This window comes from Podarcis filfolensis (genome assembly GCF_964270895.1).
Source record: "Podarcis filfolensis genome assembly, chromosome: 11".
Lineage (NCBI taxonomy): Eukaryota > Metazoa > Chordata > Lepidosauria > Squamata > Lacertidae > Podarcis > Podarcis filfolensis.
In genome coordinates, this window is record NC_139613.1 from 4,209,010 (window position 1) to 4,227,407 (window position 18,398).

General features: G+C 44.9%; 1 protein-coding gene across 14 annotated transcripts in view; it reads right to left on the reverse strand.

Moving 5' to 3' along the window:
• CELF4 (CUGBP Elav-like family member 4) overlaps positions 1-18,398 on the reverse strand; it is a 783,381-nt gene that overhangs the window by 290,996 nt on the left and 473,987 nt on the right. For all 14 annotated transcript variants that reach the window (XR_014539556.1, XM_083575734.1, XM_083575724.1 and 11 more), the window contains exon 3: positions 4,876-4,924. Coding sequence is in view for 13 of the 14 variants with exons in the window: in XM_083575734.1 (XP_083431860.1) it covers positions 4,876-4,924 (49 nt within the window). In the remaining variant the exon portion in view is untranslated. The remainder of the gene's footprint in view (positions 1-4,875; positions 4,925-18,398) is intronic.

The following is an 18,398-nucleotide window of genomic DNA, read 5'->3' on the forward strand; positions in this document are numbered from 1 at the left end:
CACCTCTCCTTATTTTATACCCACCACAACAACCATGTGATGTAGGTTGGGCTGAGGGTGAGTGACTGGTTTCGAAGGTCTCGCCCAGGGAGCTTCATGGCCATGAGGGGATTTGAACCCTTGTCCCCAGGTCCTAGTCCAACACGCTAACCACTACGTCACATTGGCTCTCTCAAAATATACTATCTTGCCATGAAATTCCCTTCACAAGAGTTCAAATTCTCGGTGCGGTTTTAACTATCAATCCCTCTTCACAGGGAACTCTGGGAATTGTAGTTCTGGGAGGGGTACAGGGGCTGCGTAAGAACTCTCAGTGCCATTAAAGAACTACAGCTCCCAGAATTCTTTGGGGGAAGCCATGGGCCAGCATTGCACTGCTTTAAATGTATGGCATGAATGTGGCCTCTCTTCATCAAATCTGAGATGGTAATTTCCTTAGGGCAGAGACCCACATTTTAGCTTATGCTGCTCTACAAGGTACTATCAGGGACCCTGATGGTGTACATGTGGAATGTGCATGCTACAACAATTCTAACATGATGCCTTCCTAAATTATAATCAAAGCCGAAAGAATTGACACAATAAGAAAGTGTTTGGGGGAAAAACAAAAACAAAAAACAAGAACAAAATTCCCTTTCTTTTTTAAAAAATATGGGTTGCCCTAGGGAGACTTGTAAGCAGAAGGGATTTCGTGGTTCAGTTGCCCATTAGTTACAGACAACAGAACAAGATGCTCTTTCATTAGGTAGACTCTAAGCTGTAGTCTAGGAAGGTTTCCCAGTGACCTAGCTGTAAAATCAGCAACTTGTTCTCTCCAGGATGCTATGACCTGGCACGAAACCCTACGCTGTTCCCTGGAGCTGGTATTGCATGAAAAGTGTGGACTTCAAGCTGGGGACTTTTGGTTACACATTTCATTGCATGAAAAGTGTGGACTGAGGACTTTTGGGCACACAGATGGGTATTAAGCAGAGGAGCACCAGAAGATGCCTTATACCGAATCCGGCCATTGGTCCATCTACCACAGTACTGTCTCCATTGACTGGCAGAGACTCTTTGGGGTTTCAGGGACTAGCACTGAATATCACCTTCTGGGAAGAGCTTCCCCAGCACATTGGAAATTATTTTTTATTTATGAAGAAAATATTTAAACAAACCTTTATTAAAAAACAAAAAACAAAAACAGAAGCTTTTCTGCTGGGTATATTAGACTCCAACATTGCAAGTGAAAATAAGAGAATATTCCTGTATGCAACATCGGCAGCGAGAATCTTAATTGCAAAAAATTGGAAAGAAGAGATCGTACCAACAAAAAAAGAGTGGAAAGATAAATTATCTGATTACCTTGAATTGGCCAAAATGGCAGCTACAGTTAGGGGACAATCTAAACCAGGTGTAGTCAACCTGGTCCCTACTGCCCACTAGTGGGTGTTTTAGGTGGGCAGTAGGGGGTTCTACAGCACATGTTACTGCAGCACTGGTGGGCGGTAAGAAAATTTTACCACCAAGAAAGATGCATTAGTGGGCAGTAGGTATGAAAAGGTTGAGTACCCCTGATCTAAACAAAAATTCCAAAAAGAATGGGGACAATATAGAGATTATCTAAAAAAAAGCAGTGTCCTAAAATCAATACCTGGACTTGCTTTGAGTAATTTTTGCAAAACAAAATATGGTGTAAAAGTATAAAATATAGGAAAAAGTAGGAAAAAGGAAATGAGAAAGAAACAGTTTACCAAATTTGAAAGTAAACCTGTGTAGAGGACGAAGGAAGTCAATTAGAAAAGAGTAAGAATTGAAATACGGATATACGTTTATTATTTGTTTCGTATCTGTATTTATATATATTTTTTAAAAAGTCTGTGTGTGGTTGTGTTGTAATAATAAGCTAATAAAGAGCATAAAAAGGAAATTTGCTGTTGTTGTTGTTATTTTGATTCTATTGCTATGCTGCTTTTTATTCAAATAAATCCCAAAGTGGCTTACAAACACAAGATAAAAATGGCATAATGGAACATCACGAATACAGCATAAATCGTATAGAATACTTAAGAAATCATCAGTGAAACAATCCCAGATCCTAAATAAAACAATTACCATCTATGTAACACTATTAACAAAAAAACTAAAAAAGCCAAATATCACAGTAACATCAAAAATCATGTTATGGGATTCACAAAGCACAACAGCGTTAAACAATATTAACAACTTTAACAAAATAGCAGCAAAACAAACCAACAAAGCCCTGCTGAATTATTGCATTTTTTGTATGTATATTTGTATGCCGCCCTTCATCCGTAGAACTCGGGGCGGTCCACAACACAGAACAAAACTCAGAGTGTTGGAACCACAAGGACTCTGGTCCCAGAGTCCTACTCACGAGGAAGAACATGAGGACCCCTTTGATGGTCCAGGGAGGGTTGGGTCCAGAAGTGGCTTACCTGTTGGGGCAGAGCCCAAATTCTAGCCTAGCAAGACGACAAGGAGGTAGAGATGCACCCAACACTGCCTCCAATTCGCTGCCACAGTGTCCCTTCCCTGCCAGGTAAACACCAAGGATGACGCTGTTTGGAAGCTAGCAGTGCAGCCCCACAGCACCAGCCAAACTGCTTTGGGTTGCAAGCCACTTTGAGCTGCAAGCAGCAGGGCCACCTACAAACTTGCTCTGTCATCCGCTGACACAACACCTTGCCCTGCTCAGCTCTCTTTGCTGGACAGCTCCCCTGCTATCCTGAACACCACAGTTGCTGACCTCCTGGACAGCTCCCCACCCTCCTTGCTTGGCTTGGCAGAAACATAAGCTCCCTGCCTCACTCTCAGGAGCCATGGTGTGGACAGGACAATCTAGTCTTGGGCTGCCTGTTGATGCATCTGACCACACGCTCTGGACTCATAACGTTCACCCTCTTCTTTAGTATTCAGCATGCCTTGCTGGCATTTTAATGGTCTTGCTTGCACCCAGCCAAGCTTTATTGTCCGCCCCCTCTCAGACCCAACCCTTCCCTTTGGTCCAAACTGTTCAGCTCCCCATTATTGCCCTTGAGTCCAGGTGTCCTCCAAGCAGCTCTGCCAGCCTGGAAGCAGCTCCTCTTTTGGGAATCGGCACGACGTGGCTCCCATTCCAATCTTGACACTCGCGCCTCGTATTATAATAAAAGCCGGGATGAGCAAGTAAACAAGGCAGCGGCGGGGTGAACGAGGGGGAGGTAATTAGCTAAAATACTAAGAGGGCGGCTACCAGGGAGTTGTGTGACAGGTATAAATGATTCACGCGCTCGCACCCTTCCAAAGCACCTTCCCGAAAGCTGAGGCGGTTGCAATGCCAAGAGAGTTTTTTGCAAATTGTGGGGGGGTTCTCTCTGGAACACTGTGCACGACCTGTGTGCTTATTAGCAATCTCAGTAAAGCTGGCCGGTTCGTAGGCAACACACCCTCAAGGAGCACTCAGCAAATTGGCTGGTCTGATTATTATTTTGGGTGCATCCCATTTGACAGACAGCAGGCTGTCTCCTCACACACACCCCTCAGCCTTCTCTCTCACTGTCTCTCTCTCTCTATATATATATTGCAAAAGGCTTGCACAGTTCAAGTTCAGGGGCTAGAAATCCTTTTTCTCATACACACCCCATCACATATTTCCTCTTCCCCTTCATCATGAGGTTAGATCAACCTACTTTTGCAAGGTTTCTGTTGCTGAGCAGGAGACAGCACTTGCAATGTTAACAAAGGAGTTTGGGGGCCACTAAGTGGGTTGGGGGCCAGTGCAGAGACAGAGGAGCAAGATCTGCCCAGCTCTTCCAGAGGCAAAGGCACCTACCAGGATTTAATCAACATTGCAAATAAGTTTGCACCAATTAACAAGCCCAGAGAAATGCTGAGTATCACAGGTTGTCACACTTAGTCCCCTGACGACACGTAGCTGACATTTTGTTGAAGCTCCGTTTGGATACACATGCAACACAACTCCAGATCACAACTACAAAAGTGAATGCATTTCACACGTCCCGATTGCCAACTGGATGGGATCACAAGACATATCTGCTAGGTTGCAACTGCTGTTTGGAACTAGCAAATCCACCAGATCAGACATGTCCAACTTCTCTTCTCTCCAGAGTCCAAAAATACATTTTGCCACATCAACTGACCCCCCTCGTAAGCAATTATGCTCACTAATAAAACTGGTGCCATCTTGCAACAACACGGTTACGATGCAGCTGGATTTTGTAGCAGCCAAGATTTTAACGACACCTAGATTGATGAAACATTAAAGTGTGCAATGCACCTTTGCTTCTGACAAAGCTGTTCTCTTCCTTACAAGTGAGACTGTAGGCTATTATTTTATCACACCTTGATTAACATTTGGCTGGACCAACAGGGACAAGATTAAATGGTGCCAGGCAGTTGACCATCATTTGGCAATATCCGATTTCACTTCCTTCCAAAGTGAAGAGGCCCCCTTTAGCAAATGGAAAGGAGGCCAGAGAGGCAGAAGAAGAATAAAACTTTCTGCCCTAACCAACCAAGATAGCAGCTCAGACTTAGAGAGTTGGGCTGCCTGCGGACAATCATTGCTACAGTCAAGACTGCTAAACTTTGTTAAGTCAGCATCCAGGGGCTCACTTCTTAACAAGACCGTTATTTGTTTCCCGAGCAATCGTTGGCACCTACCTGCCTTTTAAAATCAAATAATAATTGAATATGAGCAAAAGGAAGGCGAAGTGAAGGAGATTTAATAAAGAGCATCTTTGCTACAGAGGGAATTTTGCTTTGGCAGTGATTGTGTTACTAATTGATCCGCGCGTTGCCCGAGAGCAGCCAGAGACAACAATTACGTGCAGAGCTGGGGGCTAAGAAAAAAACAAAACAAAACTCAACTACCTCCTCGGCTCTCGCTGTCCGCTGGTTTCACCTGGATCGGTCTGTTCATCTGTGAGGAGACACAAGGAGAGAGAAAGGAGCACAGTTAGCAACAGCTTCCAAGGGCTGCCTGCATAGGCTGACAGTTCAGAACAACCTCTGCTTGGGTAGGGGCTGCAGAAAGATATTTCACCAGGGTTGAAGGCATCTCTGCCATCTGTGATGTCCTCCTGTAAACATGGGGCAGAGGTTCTATGATTCTGTTGCATAGTTCAAGGTACTGAGAATCAAAAATATATTTCAAGAAGGAAGGAAGGGAGAGGGAAGGAAGGAATCTCTAATTCAGGAGTAAGGAACTTTTTTTAAAAAGCCTGAGGGCATCATTCCCTCCTGGCTAGCTTCTGAGAACCACATCTCATTGGTCAATGGAGCCAGAGGTAGAACTGGACAGAGAAATAGCTGTAAATCAGGCATATGCAAACTCGGCCCTCCAGATGTTTTGAGACTACAACTCTCATTATCCCTAGCTAACAGGACCAGTGGTCAGGGATGATGGGAATTGTAGTCTCAAAACATCTGGAGGGCCGAGTTTGCCTATGCCTGCGGTAAATGTTACTGTTATACAGTTGGCTAGGTTCTACACATACAGTGGTACCTCGGGTTACAGACGCTTCAGGTTACAGACATTTCAGGTTACAGACTCTGCTAACCCAGAAATAGTACCTCAGGTTAAGAACTTTGCTTCAGGATGAGAACAAAAATCGTGCGGCGGTGGCACGGTGGCAGTAGGAGGCCCCTTTAGCTAAAGTGGTACCTCAGGTTAAGAACAGTTTCACGTTAAGAATGGACCTCCGGAATGAATTAAGTTCTTAACCCAAGGTACCACAGTACTCCATCCTTCAGCCAGGCATTATCAGGGTTCAATGACATATTCCATCTATGAAAAAGCTCTCAAGGAAGGTGTGAAGCTGGACCACTAAGGAGTGTGGCTCAGAAAGGCCCGTGGCCTGATAGAGAGGCAATGGGGGGCTACATTTTCTACCCGCTTCCCAGTCTTTTTGACTCCAATAAGAAGTTTGAAACTTTGTGACACTGGCAAAACTTCTGCTATTATTTAGGAGCCCCCTGGTGACTTAAGCAGTTGAGCTGCAAATGAGTCACAGAAGAGGGTCTTCAGGTTCAGGGTAGCCATATATGTCCATTCCCCCATTCCAACCACATTCCCAGAATGCCCTTTTTTTGGGGGGGGGGATTTACACCAGCCTCTGCTCAGCCAGCTTCTACATTTCTCCAGATTTTGCCACACAGTTCTCCAAACAAGTGTACAAAAACACATTCATTAGGTAAAATGTGCATTAAATGCACATATTTTTGGAAATAACATCAAAAGGTATTATATTAGGTAAAATTGCTTTCCAAAAAAAGTGCATGCATTGGAAGAAATTTGCACTAAAATGCTTGCACTTTTTTACGATGTCTTTTTTTTAATTTGCAAACTGCTGCGGACAGGTGGAGAACTGAATTTATGACTGGGAAAATGAGAAAACATAGACACACCAAAACGGATCTGATGTTCCCTAAAGTGCTGGTTTACACATTAGCCCACACCAGATTATTTTTCTGTAACTAATTTCTGTACACTTGAAGATCTGCAGCCCAATGCCTGAATTCAGTCCATTCGAAAACATTGCATTTGAGGAAGTACAGTATGGCGTTATCTCCATAATGACCCACCCAAAGGTGACACTATTCACTCGGTACTGTTGTCATCAAGTGACAACCACCCATTATAATCACTGGGATTCCCCACTTTTTCTCAGTGTGTCTGAAATCGGGGAGCAAAGAATGAAGCCTTCTAGAACAGCAGTCAAAAGCGACTATGGGATACAGCACTCATCTTGCTTTTCAGGCCGAGGGAGCTAGTGTTTGTCCACAGACAGCTTTCCAGGTCATGTGGCCAGCACGACTAAACCACTTCTGGTGCAACAGGACACCATGGTGAGTGCCAGAGCGCACAGAAACACCATTTACCTTCCCACCGCAGCAGTACCTATTGATCTACTTGCACTGGCATGCTTTCGAGCTGCTAGGTTGGCAGGAGCTGGGGCAAAGCAACAGGAGCTCACCCCATCATGCAGATTCGAACCGCTGACCTTCCAAACAGCAAGTATTAAACCAAAGCAATCAAAAAACACAGCCTCCCCTCCCCAAGTTATGCTACTGAAATGGGAAAAAAGCCGATTACAAGAATGGTGGAATTTTGTTGTTGTTTGAAAGGACAGTGACTTCAACACAAATCCCCAAATCCTTCTAGCTCTGCTTGATGCATCTCAGGGCTTCAGGAAAACACTGAATCATTCCCACCAGCGTGGAGTCTTCCCACCCCTGATCTCAAGCCAGGAGTCAAGCCACTTGCAATTTTTTAATGCAAGTGTGATTAGAACTGCAGTCACACTGCATCTGAGCACGTTCTCCCTCTTGAGACACAGCGATGGTGAGAGCGGCTCAGCCCTCCATCATGTTAACCTACTTGTCAGCCACTTTCATAGCTTCTAAATGCTAAATATGTTTGCAGAGCAATTAGAATAAATCTAGATAGTGGTTATGAAATGCCTTCCAAAACGCTGCCTACCACTAAAGATGATAATAACAAGGGAAAGGAAGAAATGGCTCTAATCTCACCGTCTGACAGAGACCAGCAAGAAGGATCTAATTCTGGCGAGTCTACAAGGAGAGGTCAGGAGGCTGGAGGGATGTGTCGAGGGGTCGTCAGTAATGCCAGGCTGCTCTGCGGAGGAATAGCTGGCTGGCAGTTGTGCAGAAGAATCTGTCACCATCTAAGTTCCTCCTGACTCTCCCACCTTAAAACAGGAAGCTGCCTTTTGCCATTGGTCCAGCTGGCTCAGAATGGTCTGCACTGACTGACAGCCGTTCTCTAAAGTTTCAGACAGAGGACATTCCCAGCCCTTACTAAGAGATGCTTTGCAGGGGCTGAACCTGGGACCTTCTGTATGCAAACGAGATGCCCTTCCAATTGTCTGTGCCTCCCTCCCCTAAAAGTAAAGTCAGATTCTAGTTTTCACAGTTCTGCATAGAGGCCTGGATAGATAGATAGATAGATAGATAGATAGATAGATAGATAGACAGAGAGATGATAGATAATTTATTCTGGTTGGGGACCAGCTTATAAAACACACTTGGGCATACATTCCCAGATAGAAAACAAACAGTTAAAACAATGTACAACAATAAATTAAAAATTTATAAATGCAATAAGCATATAGACACTTAAAACTTTAAGGTAAGCTGCTGCATAGATATGACCCAGAGTCACCCATTTGGGGATTTTGTTCACTAGTTTGAGTCGGGGGATGGTCTGTGCTTACAGATCTGTACACAGAATCTGGTGACCATCCGGGTCGTCTTATGATATTTGCCTAACAGGAAAAGGTTGAATTTTTGCTTTTCCGGGAGGTCAGCGACAGTCAAGAAGACAGTTCCTACATGTGCTGTAGAGGGAAGTGAAGGGCAGATGGGGCTCGTCCACCTGGGAAGGGAGCCCTTCGAAGAGAAGGAAAACTCTGACCCTAAACCTCTGCTGCCTAATGGGATATCTTTGCAAGAAGATGAGGCTGCAGAGGAAACCCTACACAAACCCAGAGTAGAGTCCCTAAGGTGGTTGGGTGGCGCCTTGTCTTCCTCTTTCTGGCAACACCTGCAGCTGAATGTCTTGCTCTGCTCTGCTCTCCTTTGGGCCACATCATTGAATGGAAACCTCTTTTGCAAAAGAGGAAGGGTTTTGAGAAACTAGAGGTTAGATGTCAGCATAGCCCCAATTAAATTAGTGAGAAACAGAGAGAGGAGAAGGTTGCCTGGACCCTAGACCATTATGGACATCTCCAATCCCACAGAGGGATGCCTCACTTCACCTTCTAGAGGGCAGACTTGCCTAAAAGTCCCTTCTGCTGCCTTGCAAGAGATCTCCTGGGCTGCAGCCAAGACTAGTGTCACCTGGATGAAAGAGTTTCAAGAGGGGGGGGGGGAGGTATGAGAAGAATTGATTTTTGCACATTCATTTATCACTAAGAGTTACGACTCCCTGTGTTCTTCTGGTGGTTTTTGTTGTTGTTGTGTGTGTGTTTTTTTAAATTCTACAAACCTGAATGTCAGAAGTGGAATAGAAGAACATTTTTCTACATCTGATTGGCTATGTTGTAATGTGATATCACAACATCCAGTGTGGTGCAGTGATGCAGGAAAGACCCCAGTTCAGATCTCCACTCAGTTCTAGAGGAATCCTGGATCCTAAACTGAGCTGAGCAGATTTGGGTCACCTCAGGATTCAGCTGGAGCAGATTGAGGTGACCACTGATCATCCTATGGCTGTCAAGTGGTGGTTCCCAGCTCCTGACCACATGTTTCATTTGGATTCAAAACCAGTTCCAGGCTCAGATCTGGGGTGGGTCAACTCTGGATCATCTGAGGTTGGATGGGGGCTGCTCTGAAGGAACAGACCAGGCCCTGAAACAGATTGGAAGGGGGATGCATCCCATAGGCTTTGGTGTGGCCACTGTGAGAACTGGTTGCTTGATTGAGATGGGCCTCCTTTGGCCTCATCCTGCTATAGAATTCCTTTTATACTCTTAATTATGCACACCACCTTACTCTTCTTGGAGACAGGGGTGGGCAAAAATAAATATGTGAAAAATTATCCCTTTCAATCTTGAAATACGGTGTATCTGTGGTGTACATGCACATGTCTGGGGTTGGAGAGATGGCCTTTGAACCACCACCTGGCCACAGAAAGTCTTGTTCCAACCAGCAAGACCATTTCAGCAGGAGACTCTCAATCTTAATGTCATGGGTTTGAGCCCAATGTTGGGCAAAAGATTCCTGCATTGCAAGGGGTTGGACTAGATGATTCTCATTGCCCCTTCCAACTCTGCCATTCTGTGATTCTATGCGTCTCATCCAGAATGTTGAAAAAGCTTCCCAGGCTTTTCAGACATGGGGGAAGATTGAGTTAGTTGATTATAATGCTAAAGCTTCTTCTGCCCTGTTTTTGACCATTCCGTTCACACTGCAGTTCCTGTGTTGCGGCTTTTCAGCTGCCATATCACTGTGTTGTGCTAAATTTCACGCACACCAGCTGGGCATGGTGTGATACAACAATAAATGCCACTTGACAATTTATTCCTCTTCTCTCTATCCTCTACCCTGTCCACTCCTGTGTGCTTCTGTTCTCCCATGATTCCCCACCCCCACAAAAGTAGCAGGAAAGAACTGTATTCTGGTATAGCGCCCCAAATTTTGTTCTGCGATTTTCCGGGTTAAGGGGGCTGGAAACAGTTTTTTTTCTGGAATTGAGCCAGTGAAATATACTCAGAGTTGAGTGTGGATTTCAGGCTCTTTATTCAGCTCATAGTAGTGAGGAATGAAAGTTCCCCCCAAAATATCTGCTTTATATACATTATTTACACAATGGGCTGCACGTGATTGGCTAATTCCGGGATTCTCCTGTAGGCCAATCAGGTTGCGGATTCACTTCTACCTGGAGCTGGATTGGGTGGCTCCTGCGAACCAATCATACTGCTGCATTGTTCTAGAACCAATCAGACTGCTGCATTCTGAATCCTATTGTTCTAGGACCAATCAGACTGCTGCCTTTCGGATCCTATTCAACTCAGTATGTAACAGGAATCAAATAACAAGGAAATGAGTGTTAAATATATTCCATTAGTTGGCTTTTATGTCCAGTGAACGCTCAAATACAATGCAGAAATCAACAGGTAGGGAAGTGGAACAAATTCCTGTGTGCATGTAGCCTAAGTCAGGCTTCATTGGCCGTCTCAGCAAATAAAAGGCCAGCCTTTGCGCCTGGTTTTTGCCATTCACCTGCTGTGATTCCTCCATTGTAGGGGGTTGGAGTAGCTGACCTCTTGGGTCACTTCCAACGCTGCAATTCTATGATCACACCTGACACTACAGAGCAGGGGCTGCTTGTCTTTGGCCAACGACATCCCTAGCACGACTGCAAAAGTGCCATCCATCTCACGCGTACAAAGGGCTCAGCAGACACGTGCCGAGAGCTTCTGAGAAGAAGGCTTTCTGGCATGGGGAGAATGGCAGAAAGGACAAAGGGGGAGAAAGGAGCTGTTTTCCGTAGAAGGCAGAAGGGGGGAAGCAAATAACCTATTGAAATTAATAAGTAAAAGCTGAGTGTAATTTAATGTACACTACGATTTCTGCACTTGACAATTCTTTTATAGAGCAAAGACACGCACAGTCCATAATACAAATTGAGATCATCTTGACATGAAAGACACCAATTATGGGGAGAACCACTGAGAGGGAAATAATTAAGTTTCTTTTCTCTGCGGATGGAATCTCTCTCTCTTTCCACCCCTCCTCCACCTAAGGAGAAAGATGGGGGTGAGGTGGGGGTTGGACAGAGGCCATGAGATAAGAATGAACAAAACTATGTAGAATCCCATCCAGGGTCTGCCCAATGCGATTTTAGCTTCCGGAGGTGAAATGAATATTTTGGACCCCCCACTCCAACATACTGCTTTATCACCTGAAGAAGTGGCCAGGAATGATTTCATTGCTTGAGAAATTTGATATTTATTTATTATTGCATTTACACCTCACATTTTTCTCCAGGGAGCTCAAGGTAGCCTTCATAATTCTCCCCCTCATTTACCGTATTTTTCGCTCTATAAGACACACTTTTCCCCTCCTAAAAAGTAAGGGGAAATGTGTGTGCGTCTTATGGAGCGAATGCAGGCTGCACGGCTATCCCAGAAGCCGGAACAGCGAGAGGGATCGCTGCGCAGTGCTCCCTCTTGCTGTTCTAGCTTCTGGCTTAGCCCCTCAGTCCCTTCCCCCACCTCCTGGAAAAGCCCCCAAGAGCCACGCTCCCTTTAAAGAGCCGCACGGAGCGTGTGTGCGGCTCTTGGCGGCTTTTCCCTGAGGAGGGAGAAGGGCAGCCCATCACTGACGGGCTGCCCTTCTCCCTCCTTGGGGAAAAGCCCGCAAGCGCCGCACTGTGCTGGTCCCGGGTGGTGGTGGTGGGGGGTTGTTACCATGCAGCATGGTCTGAGTCCGGTCCTAGGTCGAGGGTATGGAGGCTGTCCATCAAGTGCGAAGCAGGCTCCCAGGCAAGGAGCTGGGCGTGGTCAGGAACTCTGGAAGAGCAGGACAGGGTGCTGGCAGGAATAGGTCACCAACGATGTTGCTCCTGCAACGTGTGACTGGGCTGACTGGCCTTTATCTCCTCTGAGGCATAGGGGGGTCCCGGCCCACAGGTGACTCGCCTCTCCTGGCCTGGAGGTGAGCACTCCTCCTGTGAGAACTTAGTTCCCTCCACCTCTCTGCCCTGAGCCTCTGCAGCTCCGGAGAGGCTGGAGGGTTACTGGACCCAGAGGCAACCTCACTTTCCCCTGACAGGGCTGGGAGAGGAGCACCTGCAGGCAATGGGTCCTCAATCACCTCCGGAGCCAGAGTGGATACATCTGGTGTCTGCTCCTAAGGACCCGGCACAGGTGCAGGCCCTTCAGGTTCAAGCCCCTGCCCCAGCTCAGCCGGCCCTGGAGGTGAGGACTCCTGTGCAGGCTGGGATTCCTCAGGTTCAGCCTCTGAATCGGATTCCCAGGCCATCACACACACACACTCTCCACGTGGCTCGTGAAAGGGAATGCTGAGCAGAGCCTGGGATGCATATAGGCGCTCCCTTTAAAGAATTCCCCCCCTTGCATTCCCCCTCTAAAAACTAGGTGCGTCTTATGGTCAGGTGCGTCTCATGGAGCGAAAAATATGGTGATCCCAATGACAATCCGGTGAGGTAGGTTAGGCTGAAAGGAAGTGACTGGCACAAGGTTATACAATGAGCTTCATGGCTAAGTGGGGGTTTGAACCATGGTCTCCCAGGTCCTAGTCCAACACCCTAACCATAACACCACACTGCCTCTCCATCTGCATATCCTGACAGGGAACGACCTGATCTGCCCCTTTCACAAAGCTCCGAAATGTCACATCCCTCCTCTGACTGTCGTGACTCCATTTTCTTGGCAGTTTTAACATATCAAAATACACATTTGATTCGTGCGCTGGGAGGAAAAGGACACTGGAGTGCATGTGTTTGAGAAAAAGAACTGGCTCAGTGCATCACCTGAGAGAGTAAACATGTTTAAATATATATTTAAATTTCTATTTTGAGATTTGTTTATTTTTATTTTTATTTTTAAAAAAGAGGAATTGGAATGGAACAGAACTGCGAGTAAAGACATGTGAAAATGTGACAGGGAAGAAATAGAAACTCCTGCCTGAGTTTGTGGCTGAGCTCGTGAATGTCAAAGGGTATAGAGGAGAGGTGGATAACCACCCACTTTTAGGGGGAAAGGGCCACATTCACTCTTGGGCAACATTTTGGGGGCCACATGCCAATGGAGTGTGTGTCCAAAAGTGTGTGTGTCCAGGGGGTATGATTGGGTTATTGCTTTTATTTTATATTTTATATACTGTGATCTTTTTTATGTGTACCGCCCTGGGACCTCTAGGTATAGGGCAGTATAATAGTAGTAATAGTAGTAGTAGTAATAATAATAATAATAATAATAATAATAATAATAATAATAATAAAATAATAATAATAATAATAATAATAATAATAATAATAATAATAATAGTGTGGCTAAACCCCACCCTCTGTTACCTTCTCCCAATTACCCCCTGTCCCATACAGGGCTCAAACTCGCAACCTTGTCATTATCAGCACCATGCTCTAACCAACTGAGCTACCCAGGCACTCAACTGGTGTGTGATCACCCTCTCTGTATTCCTCAAATGATGACAGGGGAGAGAGCAACTGGTGTTCCCATTAGGCAATGAGACTCTGCCCATTCCAATGCCATCTCTCCTTAAACCGCCCCCCCCTTTGCCCCGCAAGGAAGGCTCCTGGGGGAGACAGGCGAACTAATGCCAGTGTACTAGAAGAAACAGAGATCACCAGCTTCGTTGGACTGATCATGTTGTGCCTGATTATCGTCTTCCAAAGCAACTGCTCTATTCTGAACTTAAAAATGGAAAGCGTAATGCTGGTGGTCAACAAAAGAGGTTTAAAGACTGTCTCAAGGCAAATCTAAAAAAAATGTAGTATAAACACCGGCAACTGGGAAACACTGGCCTGTGAGCGCTCCAGTTGGAGAACAGCCTTTACCAAAGGTGTCATGGGCTTTGAAGACACTCAAACTCAGGACGCAAGGGAGAAACATGCTAAGAGGAAGGCATGCTTGGCAAATCCACAGCGTGACCAACTCCCGCCTGGGAACCAATGTCCCCACTGTGAATGCACTGGGAATGCTGAGCAGAGCCTGGGATGCATATAGGCGCTCCCTTTAAAGAATTCCCCCCCTTGCATTCCCCCTCTAAAAACTAGGTGCGTCTTATGGTCAGGTGCGTCTCATGGAGCGAAAAATATGGTGATCCCAATGACAATCCGGTGAGGTAGGTTAGGCTGAAAGGAAGTGACTGGCACAAGGTTATACAATGAGCTTCATGGCTAAGTGGGGGTTTGAACCATGGTCTCCCAGGTCCTAGTCCAACACCCTAACCATAACACCACACTGCCTCTCCATCTGCATATCCTGACAGGGAACGACCTGATCTGCCCCTTTCACAAAGCTCCGAAATGTCACATCCCTCCTCTGACTGTCGTGACTCCATTTTCTTGGCAGTTTTAACATATCAAAATACACATTTGATTCGTGCGCTGGGAGGAAAAGGACACTGGAGTGCATGTGTTTGAGAAAAAGAACTGGCTCAGTGCATCACCTGAGAGAGTAAACATGTTTAAATATATATTTAAATTTCTATTTTGAGATTTGTTTATTTTTATTTTTATTTTTAAAAAAGAGGAATTGGAATGGAACAGAACTGCGAGTAAAGACATGTGAAAATGTGACAGGGAAGAAATAGAAACTCCTGCCTGAGTTTGTGGCTGAGCTCGTGAATGTCAAAGGGTATAGAGGAGAGGTGGATAACCACCCACTTTTAGGGGGAAAGGGCCACATTCACTCTTGGGCAACATTTTGGGGGCCACATGCCAATGGAGTGTGTGTCCAAAAGTGTGTGTGTCCAGGGGGTATGATTGGGTTATTGCTTTTATTTTATATTTTATATACTGTGATCTTTTTTATGTGTACCGCCCTGGGACCTCTAGGTATAGGGCAGTATAATAGTAGTAATAGTAGTAGTAGTAATAATAATAATAATAATAATAATAATAATAATAATAATAATAAAATAATAATAATAATAATAATAATAATAATAATAATAATAATAATAGTGTGGCTAAACCCCACCCTCTGTTACCTTCTCCCAATTACCCCCTGTCCCATACAGGGCTCAAACTCGCAACCTTGTCATTATCAGCACCATGCTCTAACCAACTGAGCTACCCAGGCACTCAACTGGTGTGTGATCACCCTCTCTGTATTCCTCAAATGATGACAGGGGAGAGAGCAACTGGTGTTCCCATTAGGCAATGAGACTCTGCCCATTCCAATGCCATCTCTCCTTAAACCGCCCCCCCCTTTGCCCCGCAAGGAAGGCTCCTGGGGGAGACAGGCGAACTAATGCCAGTGTACTAGAAGAAACAGAGATCACCAGCTTCGTTGGACTGATCATGTTGTGCCTGATTATCGTCTTCCAAAGCAACTGCTCTATTCTGAACTTAAAAATGGAAAGCGTAATGCTGGTGGTCAACAAAAGAGGTTTAAAGACTGTCTCAAGGCAAATCTAAAAAAAATGTAGTATAAACACCGGCAACTGGGAAACACTGGCCTGTGAGCGCTCCAGTTGGAGAACAGCCTTTACCAAAGGTGTCATGGGCTTTGAAGACACTCAAACTCAGGACGCAAGGGAGAAACATGCTAAGAGGAAGGCATGCTTGGCAAATCCACAGCGTGACCAACTCCCGCCTGGGAACCAATGTCCCCACTGTGGAAGGACGTGTGGATCCAGAACTGGCCTCCACAATTACTTACGGACTCATTGTTAAAAACGTATTTATGGAAGACAATCTTACTCGGCTACAAGGGATCACCAAAGGAGAAGAAGAAGGGAAGAAAACATGACCAAGACATCCAACTAAGGATTAGCAACCTCTAGATGGGAGGAATGGATGACTTACATCAGCCTTGCATGCGACATCACCAGATGCCTCCTTGCCCCTACCTGCTGCATGTTTAGTCTGAAGTTCAGAAGGGGTGTTTGCCTGAACATCCTTTGCAGTGAATGAAACAAAATAAATCAGAAGATAAACTCTCTGCCTGTTGATGTCAGGCAAAGGCGTCTTCACTACTCTTTTTGGCACCCAACAAGAACGTTTAGCATGCCCAGATGTTTAGGAAGTTGATGTGAGTTTTAATATAGTTTTAGCCTGGCATTGCTTTAGCTTTTCAAAAGTTTTAAATTACAATTTTCTGGTTTCCCCCCCTTATTGGTGATTTTATTGTTTTTATCTTTTTTGTAAACCACTTTGAGGTGTTTTTGGACAGTCATATATTTACAACACATAAATTTTCTTTCTTTTTATCTGAATTTGTATCAGAAAGTTTCAACATAGAATAAAATAAAAACCGAACTAATCTAAATAAAAATAGAGGGAGGGAAAACCAAAAAAGAATGAATGAATGAAAGAGAGAGAGAGAGAGAGAGAGAGAGAGAGAGAGGAACAAAGAGAGAAAATAGAAGTGGGTGGGGAGAAAGAGAGAGAAATAAAATACAGAGCCCTCTATGAGAGATAGATCTAAACTCTTATTTCACACAGATAATTTTCTGAAATAAATAAGCAACCTTGCCATTGGGAACCTGTCCAGGCTGAAGGCTTGAAGAGGACTTGGCTGATCAATAAACTTAAAAAAAAAAAAAAATGTTTAGAAGATCCCTGATTTCTTCAGCAGAGGGCTCCAAACAGAATACTTCTTCTTCTTCTAACTTGCTAATCCCAGTTTTCTCATGGACAGTTGCTAAAAACATCTACCCAAGTGGAGTGCTAGAGAAACATGTATTTTTTTTGCTTCTATAGGGGGCTGCTTTGGAGAGTATTGAGACGGGTGGGTCTTTGACCCCAGAAGCAGTTTTTCAGGAGATAATCTTTGAAAGCTAGATAGGGCATTAAAAAACACCCTCTTCATTTAGTTCTAGGTTTAGCCAAGGTGAACCAGGACTAGCTCCCCCATCTCTACTTTTAAAAATTTCCTTTTCCACCATAAGAGCTAGAAACCTGTGTTCGTTTGTTTTAAAGAAATGCTGTACTGTCTGAAATTATTTTGCTCCTGCATTGGACACACACATGGCTAGCATTTGTTTCACAGAGCATATAGACAAAGCGATACATACTCTGGATCAAAAGAAAAACCCTTCTAGATTCTGAAGCAGTTTTTGCACTAGGAGAGTGGCTTATATACATAAAAAGGCACAAACTACATGTTATGATGTCAAGTCAAAGTTCCAAACAGTGTCCTCCATCTTTGTAGCGTGATGGAACAATTGATCTAGAGACTTTCAAACACTTCCATTCTCAAGCAGTGTTACATAATCCTGTGCACATTTATATGAAAGTAATTCTATTGCACTCAGAATAATCTCTAAGTGGGAATGGGTGAGTCTGTCAATTTTGGTTTCTCTCACTTTCTCCCTTTTCCAATCACAAGTTTGTTTCTCCACATTTCCACATCAAAAAAACCATTTTCTTGATACTCCATTTTGCATTTTAGTGCAGTATTCTCCCAACATACATGTTTTGCATGCAATTTTGTTGTATTTGTTTTCCAAAGCAATATCCCTTAATATACTGCATTTTTTTGAATGCTAATATGTGCATTTTAATGCACCCTATATTTATCTATTTCATAGATAAGCCCACCTTTTTCTCCAAGGAGCTCAAGCTGCTGTCCATTGTTCCACCCTCTTCATTTAACCCCCTCAACAGCACTGTGGGGTAGGTTAGGTTCAATGGCAGAGACTGGCACAACGTCAAGAAGTGAGCTTCATGGCTCAGTGGGGATCTGAACCCTGGCATAAGCAGCAGCTTGCAAGGGAGATTTTTTTGGGGGGACGGGGACATTGTACACATGACATCAAGACATTGTAAGGAGCTGGGGTCGGAGCCGGGGGGGGGGCAGCCACATGACTTTAATGGCCGGTGGCTCCTCCTCTGTTTCCTCCTTTTATCTGCCATCTGGCAGAAGGAGTGCACTACTGGAGCCTTGCCACATTCTTCACCTCAGTGCTTTATGGACACTTGGGGGGGCCTCACCCCCACCCGACCTCCAAAATATTGGGGGTCCCAAAAAGACTCAGCCCCCTGGAGCTGGCATCCCTGAACCCTGGACTCCCAGGACCTAGTCCAACACTCTAACCACTGCACCACATTGTCTTTTAACCCTAGTGTGTGCAATTGCATGCACATTACTTTGCTCAAGAATTGCACTGCAAAATTCAGAGACAGGCGAATTTCTAGGAATGGCTGTGTTTTG